This window comes from Nyctereutes procyonoides, unplaced genomic scaffold, assembly GCF_905146905.1.
Source record: "Nyctereutes procyonoides isolate TBG_1078 unplaced genomic scaffold, NYPRO_anot_genome, whole genome shotgun sequence".
Classification (NCBI taxonomy): Eukaryota; Metazoa; Chordata; class Mammalia; order Carnivora; family Canidae; genus Nyctereutes; species Nyctereutes procyonoides.
Genome location: NW_026575023.1, coordinates 3,091,952 through 3,107,801, shown reverse-complemented (window position 1 = coordinate 3,107,801; position 15,850 = coordinate 3,091,952). Strand labels below are relative to the sequence as shown.

The 15,850-nt window shown below is 38.1% G+C and overlaps 1 protein-coding gene across 1 annotated transcript in view; it reads left to right on the top strand.

The window, feature by feature from the left end:
• The first annotated feature begins 1,232 nt into the window (after positions 1-1,232).
• Positions 1,233-15,850, top strand: part of UBA6 (ubiquitin like modifier activating enzyme 6) — a 91,905-nt gene continuing 77,287 nt past the window's right edge. Inside the window, exons 1-2 of the mRNA XM_055342445.1 lie at positions 1,233-1,361; positions 5,224-5,286. Of these exons, the coding sequence (XP_055198420.1) occupies positions 1,291-1,361; positions 5,224-5,286 (134 nt within the window). The 5' untranslated portion in view covers positions 1,233-1,290. The remainder of the gene's footprint in view (positions 1,362-5,223; positions 5,287-15,850) is intronic.

Sequence of the window (15,850 nt, the reverse complement as noted above, 5' to 3'; positions counted from 1 at the left end):
GTTATACTTTTGAAGTAATTCACACTATATTTCGTCAAATCTAAGATGACCTCAAATTTAAGAGTAGCATTATTTTCTGTATTGATGAACAAGGAAAAAAATATATTCCAATTTCAGGAATATTAAAATATAAAGAAATGTGGATTGTGGATGAAATTCAAACTACTCATTTTCTATTGCTGTATAACAACAATTTACTATAAACATAGTACTACAATAGAATCTTGAAAGAATGGGACATGGACCAAGTTCCTTTTAATGATTATGTATGAAAGGTACACAACTAGGTTAAGAAACCTGAATAACAGCATAGGTGAGCAGCATGAAGTTTCAGGTATTTGGAAATGTTCTATTTTGAAACGAGAATGAAGAGGCGCAAAGGAAAATGCAGTTTTGCCTGGGCCCTCTCTCGACAGTAGTGAGGAAGAAATTCTAAATTCAAAAAAATTCTAACTATAAAAAAAAAAAGCCATACTTTACAGAAGATGCTATCACACAAAGTATATGCTAATTTTTAAAATCCTACAGACGTTACTTCAAAAGTACAGTTTATTTAAAATGAAAGGTAAATGTCGAGTACTACTAATTCTTGTTCTCTGAGAAAGGGGAAAGAGGACCCAACGGAAAACACGAGGTGAGAAGGTGAAGACTTGATGCGGCAGTGACTGGGTCCGCGACCTTGACCGGGTCGCGCGGGCCGTCCGCGACCTTGACCGGGTCACGCAGGCCGTCCGCGACCTTGACCGGGTCACGCAGGCCGTCCGCAAGTGGAAGCGAACGGGGCCACACTAGCATTCACGGCTCTAAAAATCACGACTCTATTAAATCCGTGACGGTGCCCGGCCTGTAGCAGACGCCCAGAACCATTCGTTAAACGTATATAACGTCTTTCAATGGAATCCCAGGAATCCTGAAAATCTGGAGCTACCTATTAACGTTCGGGGTTTTATTTGTTAAATGAAGGGGCTTCCTCTTCTTGCTATGAAGCCGAAGGATTCTGCTTCGCAATCCCAACACAGCGCTGGGCCCTGGGAGCTCCGTGCTCGGCCACGGAACTAGACACCGCGTCGCGCGTCCCAAGGGCCGCGGCCCCCGGTGACCCCGCACCTGCGCCGCCGGGGCCTAGCTGGCCCCGCCCCCGCCACACCCAAACCGGAAACCGGGGCCCGCCGCGCGCTCCCGGGCCCGCCCCCTCCGGTGACGTCACCACCCGCCCCCTGACCTCGCGGCGCCGCCCCCTTTCCTGCCTGCCGGGAGCCGGCGGCGCGGCGGCGGCGTCTCTGGGAGGCGATGGAGGCGTCCGCGCCGGGGGCCGCCCCTCAGGGGGAAGAGGCGTCCTGCTCTTCGTGGGCGGCTGGCAGGTGAGAGGAGCGGGGCGCGCGCAGAGCGGCGAGGGGCGGCGGGCGGCAGCCGGGCGCCGGCTCTCGGCTGCTCAGGCTCGGGCGGTAGGGAGCGCGCGCGAGGCCGCGGAGCCGGGCCGCACCAGCCCTGGGGGCGCGGGGAGCGCGCGGGGTGGGTGTGGCGCCGGGGGCTCGGGCCGCTGCGGCTGCCGGCTTCGCTGAGGAGAAGGGCCCCTGTTCGGTCTTGGCGGCGCCCTCTCAGCCTCAGTCGGGGTCGGCCATGCTCTCGTCACCGGACGCGTGTGGGGACGGCGCGCGGGTGTAACCGAGCGGATAGAGAGCGCTGGCTCGGTGGAGACTTCGGCCCGCGCCCGGGCGGCTCGGCGCGAGCCCGACACCTTCCCTCCTTTTTTTCGGTAAAAAGAAAAGCTCCGAGAGCGCCGCCGTGCGGGATCCTGCACCGGGATCCTCCTTTGAGAACTATTTACCAGAGGGAACTTGGTAAGGATGAATCAGAGGCGGTCAGGACACCCGGAGGCCTCTGTTGACTACAGTTAAAAAAAAAAAAAAAAAAAAAATCCGGGAAAAAAAAAAAAACCCACGAGTTAGTCGTTCTTATTTCCCAGTCGGTGTTAAGGTTTCTCACGTCTCTTGCACTTCTACAAAATCGGGGAGGTTGGGGGGGGGTGGGGGAGGCGGGAGGATGTTCGTGTGGTTTCTTTTCAGTTATCTCGTAATTAATAAATTGGTTAGTTACATCCTGCCCGCCACCAGGATGCAGTATTCCAAAGATAGAAGTAATGGATATAGGATTTTTGAGCTAATGTGAGACTGTCCGTAAACCTGTAGCTTTTTCGCTGGTTCAGACTGAAGAGATGCTTTTGGTGCCGTGATGATCACTGCCTGCCGAGGCCAACACTGCCACCTTTTACTTGGGGGATATTATGTAATACAAACAGAAACGTCCCTTTATTTAAAGGATTTTTTGATTGCTATGTAGACCTTATTACAAAAATGACTTTTGAAGCATTCCAGTAAGGCAGAATTTTCTCAAAAGTAAGTGCCAGCCATATCATTAAGTGACAAAGCTGGTTAGAATGTAGCTGTTACCATGTTCACCTAAGAGCTTTGCCGGCTAGACTGTTGTCCTCCATGCAAGGAAGACAGCTCGTGGAAGTTGTACCAGGGATAAGAAAACTGTGTGGGAAATTTTCATATTGCATTACTATGCCAAAAACAGGGCATATTTGTGTGTGTGTGTGTGTGTGTGTGTGTGTGTTTATCAGAGAAGTGATCTCCTAAACACACTGGTTTGCTGTGTTTGCTTTCATAATTGCAATCAGAAGTATTTCTAATAATTATCCACGTATCACTTAGCCAGAAGCTGATACTATTTGATGACACCAATCAGTGTTTGGTAAGATAAATGATAACATTTTGATTTGCTCTATTTACAAATGCTTGGGCTAATGTATCAATACCACACTTAGAAAATTGGGTTCCAAAACCTAGATTTCATGCTTTCACATTATTTTTAGAATTGTACAGTTTGATGATTAGAGCTTCCCGGAACCTGGAATGGATTACACTTTTGCCAAGATAATATCGATCTTAGCTGCCACTGTGGCTCAGGCCAAAATGCCCCACCTCTGCTTGGGAACCATTTCTGTTTCCTAATGTTCATCCTGTTTTCATTTTTATTTGTATGCCATGCTGTGAAAAAGTTGAGCTGTGGTAAATGATACATTACTATATCTTATCATGCTAGTATCCTTTAAAAAAAAAAAAAGAAATTATTTCTTTAACGTCTATACCCATCATGGGACTCGAATTCATAACCCTGAAATAGAGTGGCATGCTCTACCAACTGAACCAGCCTGCCTCCCCCCTTTTTTTAATTTTTAAAATTCATTTAACAGATGCTTTTTGAGTGCTTTCTTTATGCCTCCTATAAGAGGCAGAAGACGGTAGAGCATGGTGATCAAGAGCTGGACTGCTTAGGTTCAGATTCCGGCTCTTCTATTTACCTATTCTGGAATGTCTGGCAGGTTATTTAAATTAACTTTTGTGAGCCTCAGTATTTTTCCTCTGTTCAGTGGAGTTGGTAATAGTGCCTATCTCATAAAGTTGTAAGGGTTAATGGAGTTAATACATCTAAAGCACTTAAAACAATGTGTAACACGGTATTTGCTCTTAAATAATGAATGCCAGGTACAGTTTTAGGTATTTGAAACACATTAGTGAATTCTTCACAGATCATACATTCTCTTGGGGAAGGCAGACAATAATTAATGAGGGATGCCTGGGTGGCTCAGTGGTTGAGTGACTCCAGGCGTGATCTCAGAGTCCCGGGATTGAGTCCCCCATCGGGCTGCCTGCATGGAGCCTGCTTCTCCCTCTGCCTATGTCTCTGCCTCTCTGTGTGTGTCTCTCATGAATGGATGAATAAAATTTTTAAAAAAAAAATAAATAATTGGGCAGCCCCGGTGGCATAGAGGTTTGGTGCCGCCTTCTGCCCAGGGCGTGATCCTGGAGACCCGGGATCGAATCCCACATCAGGCTCCCTGCATGCAGGAGCCTGCTTCTCCCTCTGCCTGTTTCTCTCTCTCTTTCTCTCTCTCTCTCTCTCTCTCTCTCTAACATAAAAAATCTTTTTAAAAAATTAAATAAACAATTAATGATAAGTAATTTGAAGAAAATACAGCAGGGTAGTGAGTTAGGGAGTGACCTAAGGAGAAGGGGAGACGTTTCATTGAAAGTGTAATCAGGAGTGGTCTATGTAATACTGTGAGTCTATATTTTAATTGAGACTTTTAATTGATAAAAGAGTCAGCTATTCTGAGATGTAAAAGAGGAACATTTCCAAGCAGAGGGAATAGGAAGTGTAAAAACTGAAGTGATAGCATGCTTGGATTTTTGAGGAACAGCAAGGAGGCCAGTGTGGCTGAAGACAGTAAGAGGGAAAGTAGTGGGAGTTGTGATTGAAGGGGTACACCTAGGCTCTTTGAACATAGTAAGGTGTTTAAATTTTATTCAAAGAGTTACGGAAATTTACTGAAGGATAGTTCGAAGAGTTACGGAAATTTAGTGAAGGATAGTTGTAAGTTGAGGAATAATGTCTGACTGTATTCTAAAAAAAATAGGCTTTAATACAGAGCATGAACTGAAGGGGGAGGGCAATAGTAGCGCTAGAGAGACTAGTTAGGAGGCCTTTGAGGTAGTTAAGATGACATATAATAATGGTTTGGCCTGAGAGTGTACTAGCACACATGGAAAAAATGAAGGAATGGGCTAAGAAGATCTCTAGATTCTGGAACTGAGCAAGTGAATAAATGGTGGTACCAGAAACTGAGTTGGTAAAGACCAGAAAAGTATAGATTAAGCAGGGAGAGTTGAATTCTGTTTTGGGCTTGTTATATTCATGAAACCAATTAAACATCAGAAAAGAGAAATTGTTCTAGCAGATGTGGAAAGTCTGAATGTCAGAAGAGAGATTAAACATGGAGAAATATGTTTAGATATATCATCAGTATGGTAAATTCCATTGAATGAGATTATCTAGAAGAGAGTATATTAAACAAGGTATATGGGGCACTCCAAAAAAATTGCTAAAATACAGATCCATCAGAATGTATGTAAAACAAGATCTGATAACACCTGAGAATAAAACTGTAGGCTGTGATTTTGTAGTATACACAGAGTAGGTGGTCAGTGAATTTAATTCTGACCTATTTTTAAAATTGAAATAAAGGGATGGAAAATTAAGATATATATCTAGTTTGTGAAATTCTCTTTAGTAACATGTATAATTGAATATTAGATTATAGAATGTGAATATTGAATAACCATACTTGCCCTTATAAGTTGTGTTTTATTTTTTCAGTACAAATAAAAATTTGTCCATCATGTCAGCAGAATCTGTGGAGATTGATGATGCATTATACAGGTGAGAACCTTATGGAAACTGAGTTTCCTCATTTATTGTTCAAAGTAATGGAATACTATATTTGAAAATATCATTAGGCCTATGCAGAGTTTTGTAAATATATCCTAAGAGTTCCTCTGAGGTTAAAATTAGAGTTTTCTCTGTTTTTTTTTTTTCTATAGTTTGAAAGCTTGAATAATATTTAAATCTTAGTTGCTTTAGGTTTATGTCATATGACTAAGAATGATTTTGTTACCCACTGTAAAATATTCCTCTCGTTTTTGAGCAGGAGTACATATTTATGTTCTAGATAGTGCAGGGATCTCATGAAAAATGGTCCATTTTGCTTCAATTATACGGTAACATCTAGAAAATATATTTACTTCAGTGTAATCTTGTTAACGTTACATGCTTATACTATATAATGATATCAAAATACTTTTATTAGAATTAAAGATAATTAAAAATACATACATTGCTAGCACTTTTTTTTTTTAAGTTACTGATTTATTTAAGTAATCTCTACACCCAAAGTGGGGCTTGAACTCAGATCAAGAGTCACATACATGTTCTTCCAACTGAACCAGCCAGGTACCCCTATATTGCTATCACTTCTAAGGTGTTCTTTTAATACTTCAAGTTGTTTGTATGGAAAATACTATAATCTCAATTTAAAAGTTTTTGAATGCTTGGGTGGCTCAGCAGTTGAGTGTCTCTGCCTTTGGCTCAGGTCATGGTCCTGGGGTCCTGGGGTCCTGGGATTGAGTCCCATGTCAGGCTCCCTGTAGGGAGCCTGCTTCTCCCTCTGCCTATGTCTCTGCCTCTCTCTGTGTGTCTCATGAATAAATAAAAATCTTAAAAAAAAAAAGTAAATAAAATTTTTAGATTTCTTCTCTATATAATTATGAAAAATATTTTATGTATATAGAGTTTGGAACAATGGGCTATTTTTGAAATCTTTTTTATATTTTTTATGTGGGATTCAGAGTCAATTTTGAGCAGTTTATGAGGAGCTAATATATACCACCTAGTCGGTGGATTTCAGTGTGTTTTGTACTGTACACTTGGAAAAAGAGATAAAAGACTATAAATAAACTTAGCTTTGTTTTATGAAAATTTTTTTTGCCCTAAGGTTTCCTGATTATAAATATACCTTAGAAATCACCTTAAGTTTGGATTCTTAATCTATAATTATGATCTTAACATCCTTTTGATCATATTTTTGGGGTAATAAATGGCAGTTTCTTGGAATAGCATTAGCTAGTTTTATTCATTGTTTACTTACGATCTTTGTAAAACTTTATATCCCTCCAACCTTATAATGGCTGATTAATGAACATAATTTTCAGTAAACTAGAGATTAAGTTTTCCATTTGCAAATTGTGTAAGTAGGCTGCAGTTTGCTTGAGTGAAAAATACAGAATATAGTAGTTTATATATGATCAGGTATTACTGGATCATAAAGTAGTTCTATTTTTAATTTTTTGAGGAACCTCCATACTGTTTTCCATAGGAGCTAGACCACTTTACCTTTTTACCAACAGTGCACATTACATGGGTGATGTGCTATTTCTCCACATTCTTGCCAACAACAGTTGTTATTTTCTGGCATTTTGTTTTTTATAATGGCCATCCATTACAAAAGATTTCATTACTTAGGATGCAGCAGTTAGCATGCCCATCATGTGGTTTCAGTTCCCCTTATTGCCATGTCCCATAGGGATAATGCTGGGCCTAAATGGATTCTTTGCAGATAAAGGGTTTACATCACAGGTGAGATACACTGCATTTGGGGGACCCACCATTGTATGTCAAACAGTAAGCAAGCCTGCTCTTTGTCGTAGAGAATCACCTCATCCCTCAACTTTATATGCTGCAAACAAGACCCTCAAGTAAAGAACAGTCAGGACCGTGCTTGCTAGGCATATCTAGAGAGACATGTAGGAGTGTGAATGACCCATGAAGGAGTGTCTTCCAACATAAATAAATTTTTTTTTCAGTTTTATTGAAGTAGAACTGATATATAATAAACTGTACATATTTAAAGTATACAACTTGACATGTTTTGACATGCATATATGTTAATGAAATCACCACCATAATACACCAAAATGTAGATACTGACAATATCCATCACACCTAGACATTTTCTTTGTGCCCCTTTATAATACCTCCGCCTTTCTCTCTCCACCTGCCATTTCAGGCAACAACTGATGAGTTTTTTGTCACTGTAGAATACTTTGCATTTTCTGGAATTTTATATTAATGGAATGGTACAGTATGTACATATTTGAGGGTGCTGGCTTCTTTCAGCATAATGATTTTGAAATTCATCTATATTGTTTTACCAGTAATTTGTTCCTTTTAACATATGGACATATTACAATTTTTTTAACCATTTAAAAAAAAATTTTTTTATTTAAATTCAATTTAATTTACATATAATGTATTTTTAGTTTCCAAGGTAGAATTCAGTGACTCATCAGTTTCCTTATAGCAATAATGTTTCAGCACCCCAGTTGAAGATTATCTATCCTCATTGAATTCACTGGGTATTGGGACACCTTGGTGGCTCAGCGTTTGAGCATCTGCCTTCAACTCAGGGTATTGATCCTGGAATCCTGAGATCAAGTCCCACATCAGGCTCCCTGTTGGGAGCCCACTTCTCCACTTCTCCCTCTGCCTATGTCTCCACCTCTCTCTCTGAGTCACTCATGAATAAAATAAAATCTGAAAAAAAAAATTTTCCTGGGTGTCTATCTTTGGCAGAATTCAGTAGAGTAAATATCTGTTGATTTATTTTTGGAATCTTCTCTTTTAATCTATGTTTCACTTTACAACAGTGTCACACTGCCTTACTTACTATAGCTCTATCATACATCTTGGAGTCTAGGAGTCTGATTCCTCCAACTTTGATTTTTTTGAAGAGTTGGTTTGGATCTTATATGTCCTTTGAATTTCCACATACATTTTAGAATCAGCTTGTCAATTAAAAAAAATCCTACTGGAATTTTGTTTGAGTTTATGTTGAATCTGTAGTTCAATTTTGGGAATATTGACAATTTAAAAATATTGAATTTTAAGATCCATTAATAAACGTGGTATGTCTGTCAATTCATTTCTTTCTTTAGTCTCTCCTAATAGTGTTATATAATTATCGGTGTGTGATTTTTCCACAGCTTTTATCAACTTTTTCCCTAAGTAATTTTTATTTTTATACTATTATAAATGGTAGTCTTTAAGTTTCAGTTACCAATTATTCATTACTTTTAAATTCAAGCTCAGTTGATTTTTAAATAATTATTCTTATCCAGCAATCTTGCTTCACTTACTTGTTTTAGTAAGTTTTTTTTAGACTCCATAGGATTTTCTACACAGACATATGTGGTTTGAAAATAAAGAAGTTTTACTTCTTCCTTTTCAGTGTAGATATATGCCTTTCATGTCTATGTCTCACCTTATCACACTGATTAGAAGATCCAATACAATGTTAAATGGAAGTGGTAAAGGTGGACAACCTCACTTTGTTCTTGATGTTTGTTGGAAAAACGTATATTCTTCTATGAACATTCATTTAACTGTGTTGCTAGCTGTAGGTTTTTCATAGATGCCCTTTCATAGGTTGAGGAAATTTCCTTCTATTACTAGTTTGCTTAAAGTTTTGTTTTTTGGTGTTTCTTTTTTAAGTCAGAAAAAGATATTGAGTTTGTCAAACACTTCTGCATTCATTGAAGTGATTGTATGCATTTTCATTTTAGTCTTTTAATATAGTGAATTACAAGGATGGCTTTAGATTATTATATGACCCTTGCATTCTGATTCTAGGATAAAACTCATTTGGTCATGATATATGTGTGTGTGTGTGTGTGTGTGTGTGTAGAGAGACAGAGAGCTGATTTTATATATATGATTGTATATATATGCTTGAGAGATGCTGTATTTGGGGGCAAGTAGACCACTATGATGCCTTTCATACTGAACTCAGGGTTCAGCTTTATATATATATAATTCTGTTAAGAATTTTGCATCTGATTACATAAGACTGATGAATCACTGAATTCTACCTCTGAAACTAATAATACTCTATATGTTAATTAATTGAATTTAAATTTAAAAATGTGAAAAAAAGAATTTTTGCATCTGTGTATGTGATGGATTGTTGTGGAGTATTTTTTAATTCAGTGATTTTGTCTTATCAGGGTAATGCTGATCTTACAGGATGAGCTGCGAAATATTTCTTCAAATTTCTAAAAAGTGTGTGTAGAGTTGGTATTATTTCCTCCTTAGATTTTTGGTAGAAATAACAATAGAGTTATCTAGTCTTTGTGGGAAAGTTTTTAACTACAAATTTAACATCTAATAGACATGGTAACATTCAGGTAATATACAGTTGACCCTTAGCATAGGCTTAAATTGCTCAGGTCCACCTATATGTGGATGTTTTTCAATAAATATACTGGAAATTTTTGGAAAATTTGCAATAATTTGAAAAAACACAAACCACACAGCCTAGAAATACCTAAAAATTAACAAAAGGCATGTAAATGTATAAAATCTATGTAGAGACTAGTCTGTTTTATCCATTACTACCACAAAATATACACATGTATTATTAAAAATAGTTTATCAAAACTTATGCACACAAACGGAGTATACATGGTACCATTTGTAGTCAAGAGAAATGTAAAGAAACATAAAAATGCAGTATTAAGTCATAATGGCAAAACTAATATAACACTGTATGTTAACTAATGGGAATTAAAAGAAAAACTTTAAAAATCACAGCTATATAAAATTAACTGTAGTGCCTACTTGTACTAGTGTATTAAATTTGAAGCCACTTCCTGTTGCTATTGTGGTAAACTCAAGTGTTGGCGAGTATCCCCTTAAAATACCAGGGGATGCTACTCGTCTTAGTGTGAGTGGCCTCTCTCTTCAGTAAATTTTGTATTCTAGTAAAATGATTTCACAGTTCTCACCTATTTTTCAATGTGTTTAGTGGAATACTGTAAACCTTGAATAACACTATGGGTCTCATAGAGAGTGTCACCAGCAACTCTAGAAGCACTCCCTAAAAGTAGAGAAAAGTCATGACATTACAAGAAAAGGTTAAATTACCTAGCATACCATAGATTGGAGTCTGCATCTATGGTTACCTGCCATTTCAAGACGAATAAATTCAGCATAACGGGGAAGGAAATGGAACTTGGGAAGGGAATGTGGGAATCTGAAGCTGCCCCTCCACCAGCAGACACAAAAACCTTGCACTTCTTGTAAAATACTTTTTTTTTTTTTATCTTGTATTGAAAATGCAGCTTTTTATGTGGGTATGCGAGTTGCTCTAAAACATGCTTATATACTCTAATATGATTTGAGAAAAGGCAAACTCCATATAAGACAACTTAAAACAAACAAGATGAAAGTAAAGCTGGAGAATTTAATGCCAGCAAAGGATGGTTTGATGATTTAGAAAGAGACTTGGCTTTAAAAATGTCAAGATAAGAGGAGAAGCACTTGCTGAACAAAAGGCAGCAGTTAAGTTCCAGATGCCTTTTAAGAAAATCATTACGGAGGGGATGCCTGGGTGGCTCTGGTTGAGTGTCTGCTTTTGGCTCAGGTCAAAAGAGAGCAGACTCCCTGGAGTCTTGGGATCAGGTCCCACATCAGGCTCCCTGCAGGCAGCCTGCTTCTCCCTCTGTCTGTCTCTGCCCCTCTCCCTGTGTCTCTCATGAATAAATAAATAAAATATTTAAAAAAAAATCATTATGGAGAAAGAATATACCTGAACAGGTTTTTAATGCAGATGAAAGTGGCCTATCCTGGGGGAAAAAATGGCATAAAGATTTATAAGTAAGGAAGAGAAACAAGTACCACGATTTAAGACAGGAAGGGATAGGCTAACTCAACTATTTTATGTAAATGCATTTGGGTTTATGATCAGGACTGCCCTTGTCTATAAAGCTGCTAAGTATTGCCACCTCTACCTCCCCACCCCTGCCCCTGAGCCTTAAAGGGAAAAAGTAAACACCAGCCACTAGTCTTTTGGTTGTACTACAGAAAGGCCTGGACAGTAAAACTCTTTATTCTGAATTGCTTCTGTCGATGTTTTGTCTCTGAAATTAAGAAGTACCTTGCTAGTAAGGGGCTGTCTTTTAATATTCTTTTGATATTGGAGCAGCATGCTATTGGCCCCCCAGAACCCTGAATTCAGTACAAAAGTCATCATAGTGGTCTTCTTGCCCCCAAATATAGCATCTCTCAATCAGCCTTTAGATCAGGGGGTCATAAGGATCTTTAAGGCTTATTACACATGGTACCCTATTAAAATGATTATTAACGCTATGGAATAGAACTCCAATAGAACATTATGGGAAGGATTACAGTGTTGAAGATACTATCGTTAGTATAGAAAATGCCATGAAAGCATTCAGGCCCAGAACAGTAAATTCCTACTGGAGAAAACTATGTAGAGACGTTATATGTGACTTCATAGGATTTATGACAGAGCAAATCAAGGAAATTAGGATACGGTAAAAATAAAAAAGGAAGGGCAGGTGATGGGTTTCAAGATATGGAGTTTGGAGAAATTCAGGAGCTAATAGACACCCCAGCAGAGGAATTAACAGAAAATGACTTGATGGAAATAAGCACTTCCAAAACAGTGCCAGATGATGTGTAAGAAGATGTATGAGAAGCACTGCCAGAAAACAAATTGACGTTTGACGGTCTGGCAGAAAGGTTCTCATTATTGAAGACTGCTTTTGACTTTTATGACATGGACCCTTCTATGATATGGGCACTGAAACTAAAATTATGGAAGAAGGACTGGTACCATATAAAAACATCTTTAGAGAAATGAAAAAGCAAAAAGCAGACAAATCATGATGTATTTCCATAAAGTTACACTGAGCATGCTTGTATTTCTTGCCTACCCTTCCCCTTCCTCTACCTCTTCTACCTCTGCTCCCTGAGGCAGCAAGACCACCCCTTCTACTACTCCTCCAATATGAAGACAGGAAAATGAAGACCCTTATGATCTGTTTCCACTTAATAAATAGTAAATGATCACCATGCTGCACAGTTAATAAACTGATTTGTTGTGTGTGTGTATCTTCATTTGAGAAACTAATAGCTATACAGCAAGAACTGTATGAGACCTTTTGGTGTCATCATCATCAAAGTATTCATTGTGTAGAACATCATGTACAACCCTCATAGAAGTGGATAGCCTATCCTTGCATAGGCATAAGATGAATATGTAATACAAAATTAATGTGTTATCTTACCATTTCATATCTTTGCTTTCAAAAAATTGTCTTACTGGGAGATTCCTGGGTGGTTCAGCGGTTTAGCGCCTGCCTTTGGCCCAGGGCGCGATCCTGGAGTCCTGGGATCAAGTCCTGTGTCGGGCTCCTGGCACGGAGCCTGCTTATTCCTCTGCCTGTGTCACTGCCTCTCTCTCTCTCTCTCTCTCTCTATCATAAATAAATAAATCTTTAAAAAAAGAAAATTGCCTTACTGTACAGTATGACCCCCCCCATCATTGGAGAAACTGCTTATCAGCTTCTCATTACAAGTAAGTGGGATTTTTAGAAAATGTAACAATGTTTCTAATACCATATAGGTGTATGACTACAATAATACATGCCATGAAAATTTTGTAAAGAGGGTGCCTGGGTAGCTCAGCCAGTTAACCACCTGCCTTCAGCTCATGATCCCAGGGCTCTGGGATTGAGTCCTGCATTGGGCTCCCTGCTCAGCAGGGACCCTGGTTCTCCCTCTGCCTCACCTCCCAAACATGTGCACGCGTTCTTTCTCTCTCTCTCTTTCTCTCTTTCTCACAAAAATAAATTAAGGGCATCCTGGGTGGCTCAGTGGTTTAGCGCCATCTTCAGCCCAGGGCGTGATCCTGGAGACCCGGGATCCAGTCCCACATCAGGTTTCCTGCATGGAGCCTGCTTCTCCCTCTTCCTGTGTCTCTGTCTCTCTCTCTTTCTCTCTTTCTCTCCTTCTCTCTGTGTCTCTCATGAATAAATAAAATAAAATCTTTAAAAAATAATAATAAATAAATTAAAAATCCAAATTTTTTGTAAAGATTTACTTATTAGTATATAAGCTAGGCTACCAAAAGCAATCTTGTTGCTGCTACTTTGTTTTTAATACATGGATTGTTAAGCCTATAAGTACAGATTCTGTTTCTCGGTATCTTTTTATTTTTCATCTAGTGTTAATACATATAACATCTACAGTGTTTTGTACAGTAAGACAACATTGATGCAGGTACTGATGATTCATCTTGTAAACAGGATAATAATTTACAGTATAATACAGTATAGCACTGTAAATGTATTTTCCTTATGATTTTTAATATTTTCTGTAGCTTCATTGTAAGAATACAGATTATAATATGTAGAACATACAAAATATGTTAATTGACTGTTTTTTGTTATTGGTAAAGCTTCCAGTCAACAGTAGGCTATCACTAGTTAAGTTTTTGTGAGTCAAAAGTTAGACACAGGTTTTTGACTGTGTGGAGGGTTGGTGCCCCTAGCTCCAACATTGTTTAAGGGTCAAGTGCATTTTGAGAGAGCTTTGATAGTTTGTCTCTTTCATAAAATATATTTATATCTTAGTGGTTGAATTTAGTGGCGTAAAATTGTTTGTAATTTTCCCTGAATATCCTTTTTAACGTCTGTAGAACCTGAAATGATGTTCCTTCACTTATTTTTATTACTGGTAATTTTTCTGTTTTTTTTCCTGATCATTCTGGCTAGAGGTTTATTGATTTTATTTGAATCCCAAAGAACCAGCTTTTCATTCAGTTGATTTTTCTGTGTTATTTTCCTGTTTTGTATCAGTGATTTCTGTCTTTTGGGGATTTTTCTTCTGCTTACTTTGATATTAATTTGCTTTTCTTTTTCTAATTTTTTTTATTCCAATATAATTTACATACAGTGAGTGTTAGATTAGTTTCAGATGTAAGTATAATGATTCAGCACTTTTCATACATTACTCTGCTCATCAGGGTAAGTGTACTCTTTAATCTCTGTCACCTAATTTGACCCATTCCCTCCCCCCTCCCTTTCTGGTAACCATCCATTTGTTCTCTATAGTCTATTTCTTTGTCTCTATTTTTCCTTTACTCCTTTGTTTCTTAAGTTCTGCATGAGTGAAATCATATGGTATTTGCCTTTCTCTGTCATTCTGTTTATCTTTCCACTCTAGTTCCATCCATGTTGTAGGAAATGGTATGATTTCTTTCTTTTTCATGGCTAAATGATACCCCATTTTTTTTTATGAGTACCACATATTCATTATCCATTCATCTATTGATGGACAGTTGGGCTGCTTCCATGATTTGGCTATTCTAAATAATAGTGCAAGAAACAGAGGTGCATGTATCCCTTTGAGTTAGTGTTCTTGTATTTTATGTGTAAATACCCAGTAGTGCATTTAGTATTGAAAGATAGTTCTATTTTTAACTTTCTGAGGAACCTCCATACTGTTTTCCATGGTGGTTGCACCAGCTTGCATTCCCACAAACAGTGCATGAGGGTTTCTTTTTCTCCACATCCTCACCAACACTTGTTTCTTGTGTTTTTAATTTTTAGCTATTCTGACAGATGTAAGTTAATATCTCCTTGTAGTTTTGATTTGCATTTCCCTTATGATGCTTAACGTTAAGCATCTTTTCATATGTCTGTTAGCCATCTGTTGTCTTTAGAAAAAAAGTCTGTTCTTGTCCTCTGTCCATTTTTAAATTGAATTACTTGGGATTTTTTTGACTGTTGTATAAGTTACATATATATTTTGGATACTAGCCCTTTATCAGATATGTTATTTGCAAATATCTTGTCCCACTCAGTAGATTTTTGGTTTTATTGATTATTTCCTTCACTGTGCAGAAGCTTCTTATTTTGTTGTAGTTCCAATAGTTTATATTTGCTTTTATATCCCTTGCCTTAGGAGACATATGTTCCTATGGCCCATGTCAGAGACATTACTGCCTGTGCCCTCTTCTAGGATTTAATGGTTTCAGGTCTCACATTTTGGTCTTTTTTTTCCATTTTGAATTTATTTTTGTGTATAGTCTTAAGAAAGTGGTCCAGTTTCATTATTTTGCATGTTGCTTTCCAGGTTTCCCAACACCATTTGTTGAACAGACTTTTTCCCATTGTGTATTCTTTTCTCCTTTGTTGAGGATTTACTAACCATATTATGGTGAATTCATTTCTGGGTTTTCTATTCTGTTCCATTGGTCTGTGTTATTATTTTTGTGCCAGTACCATACAAATTTGATTACTGCAGCTTTTGTAACATTACTTGAAGTCTGGAATTGTGATACCTCCAGTTTTGTTTTTTGTTTTTCAGGATTACTTTGGCTGTTGGGGGTCTTTGGTGGTTCCATATACATTTTAGGATTGTTTATTGTAGTTCTGTGAAAAATGTGGTTGGTCTTTTGATAGCTAATTAAATCTGTAGATTGCTTTGGTAGTGTAAACATTTTAATAATATTTGTTCTTTCAATCCATGAGCATGGAATGTCTTTGCTTAATTTCAGTTTCTTTCATCAGTGTTTTGTACT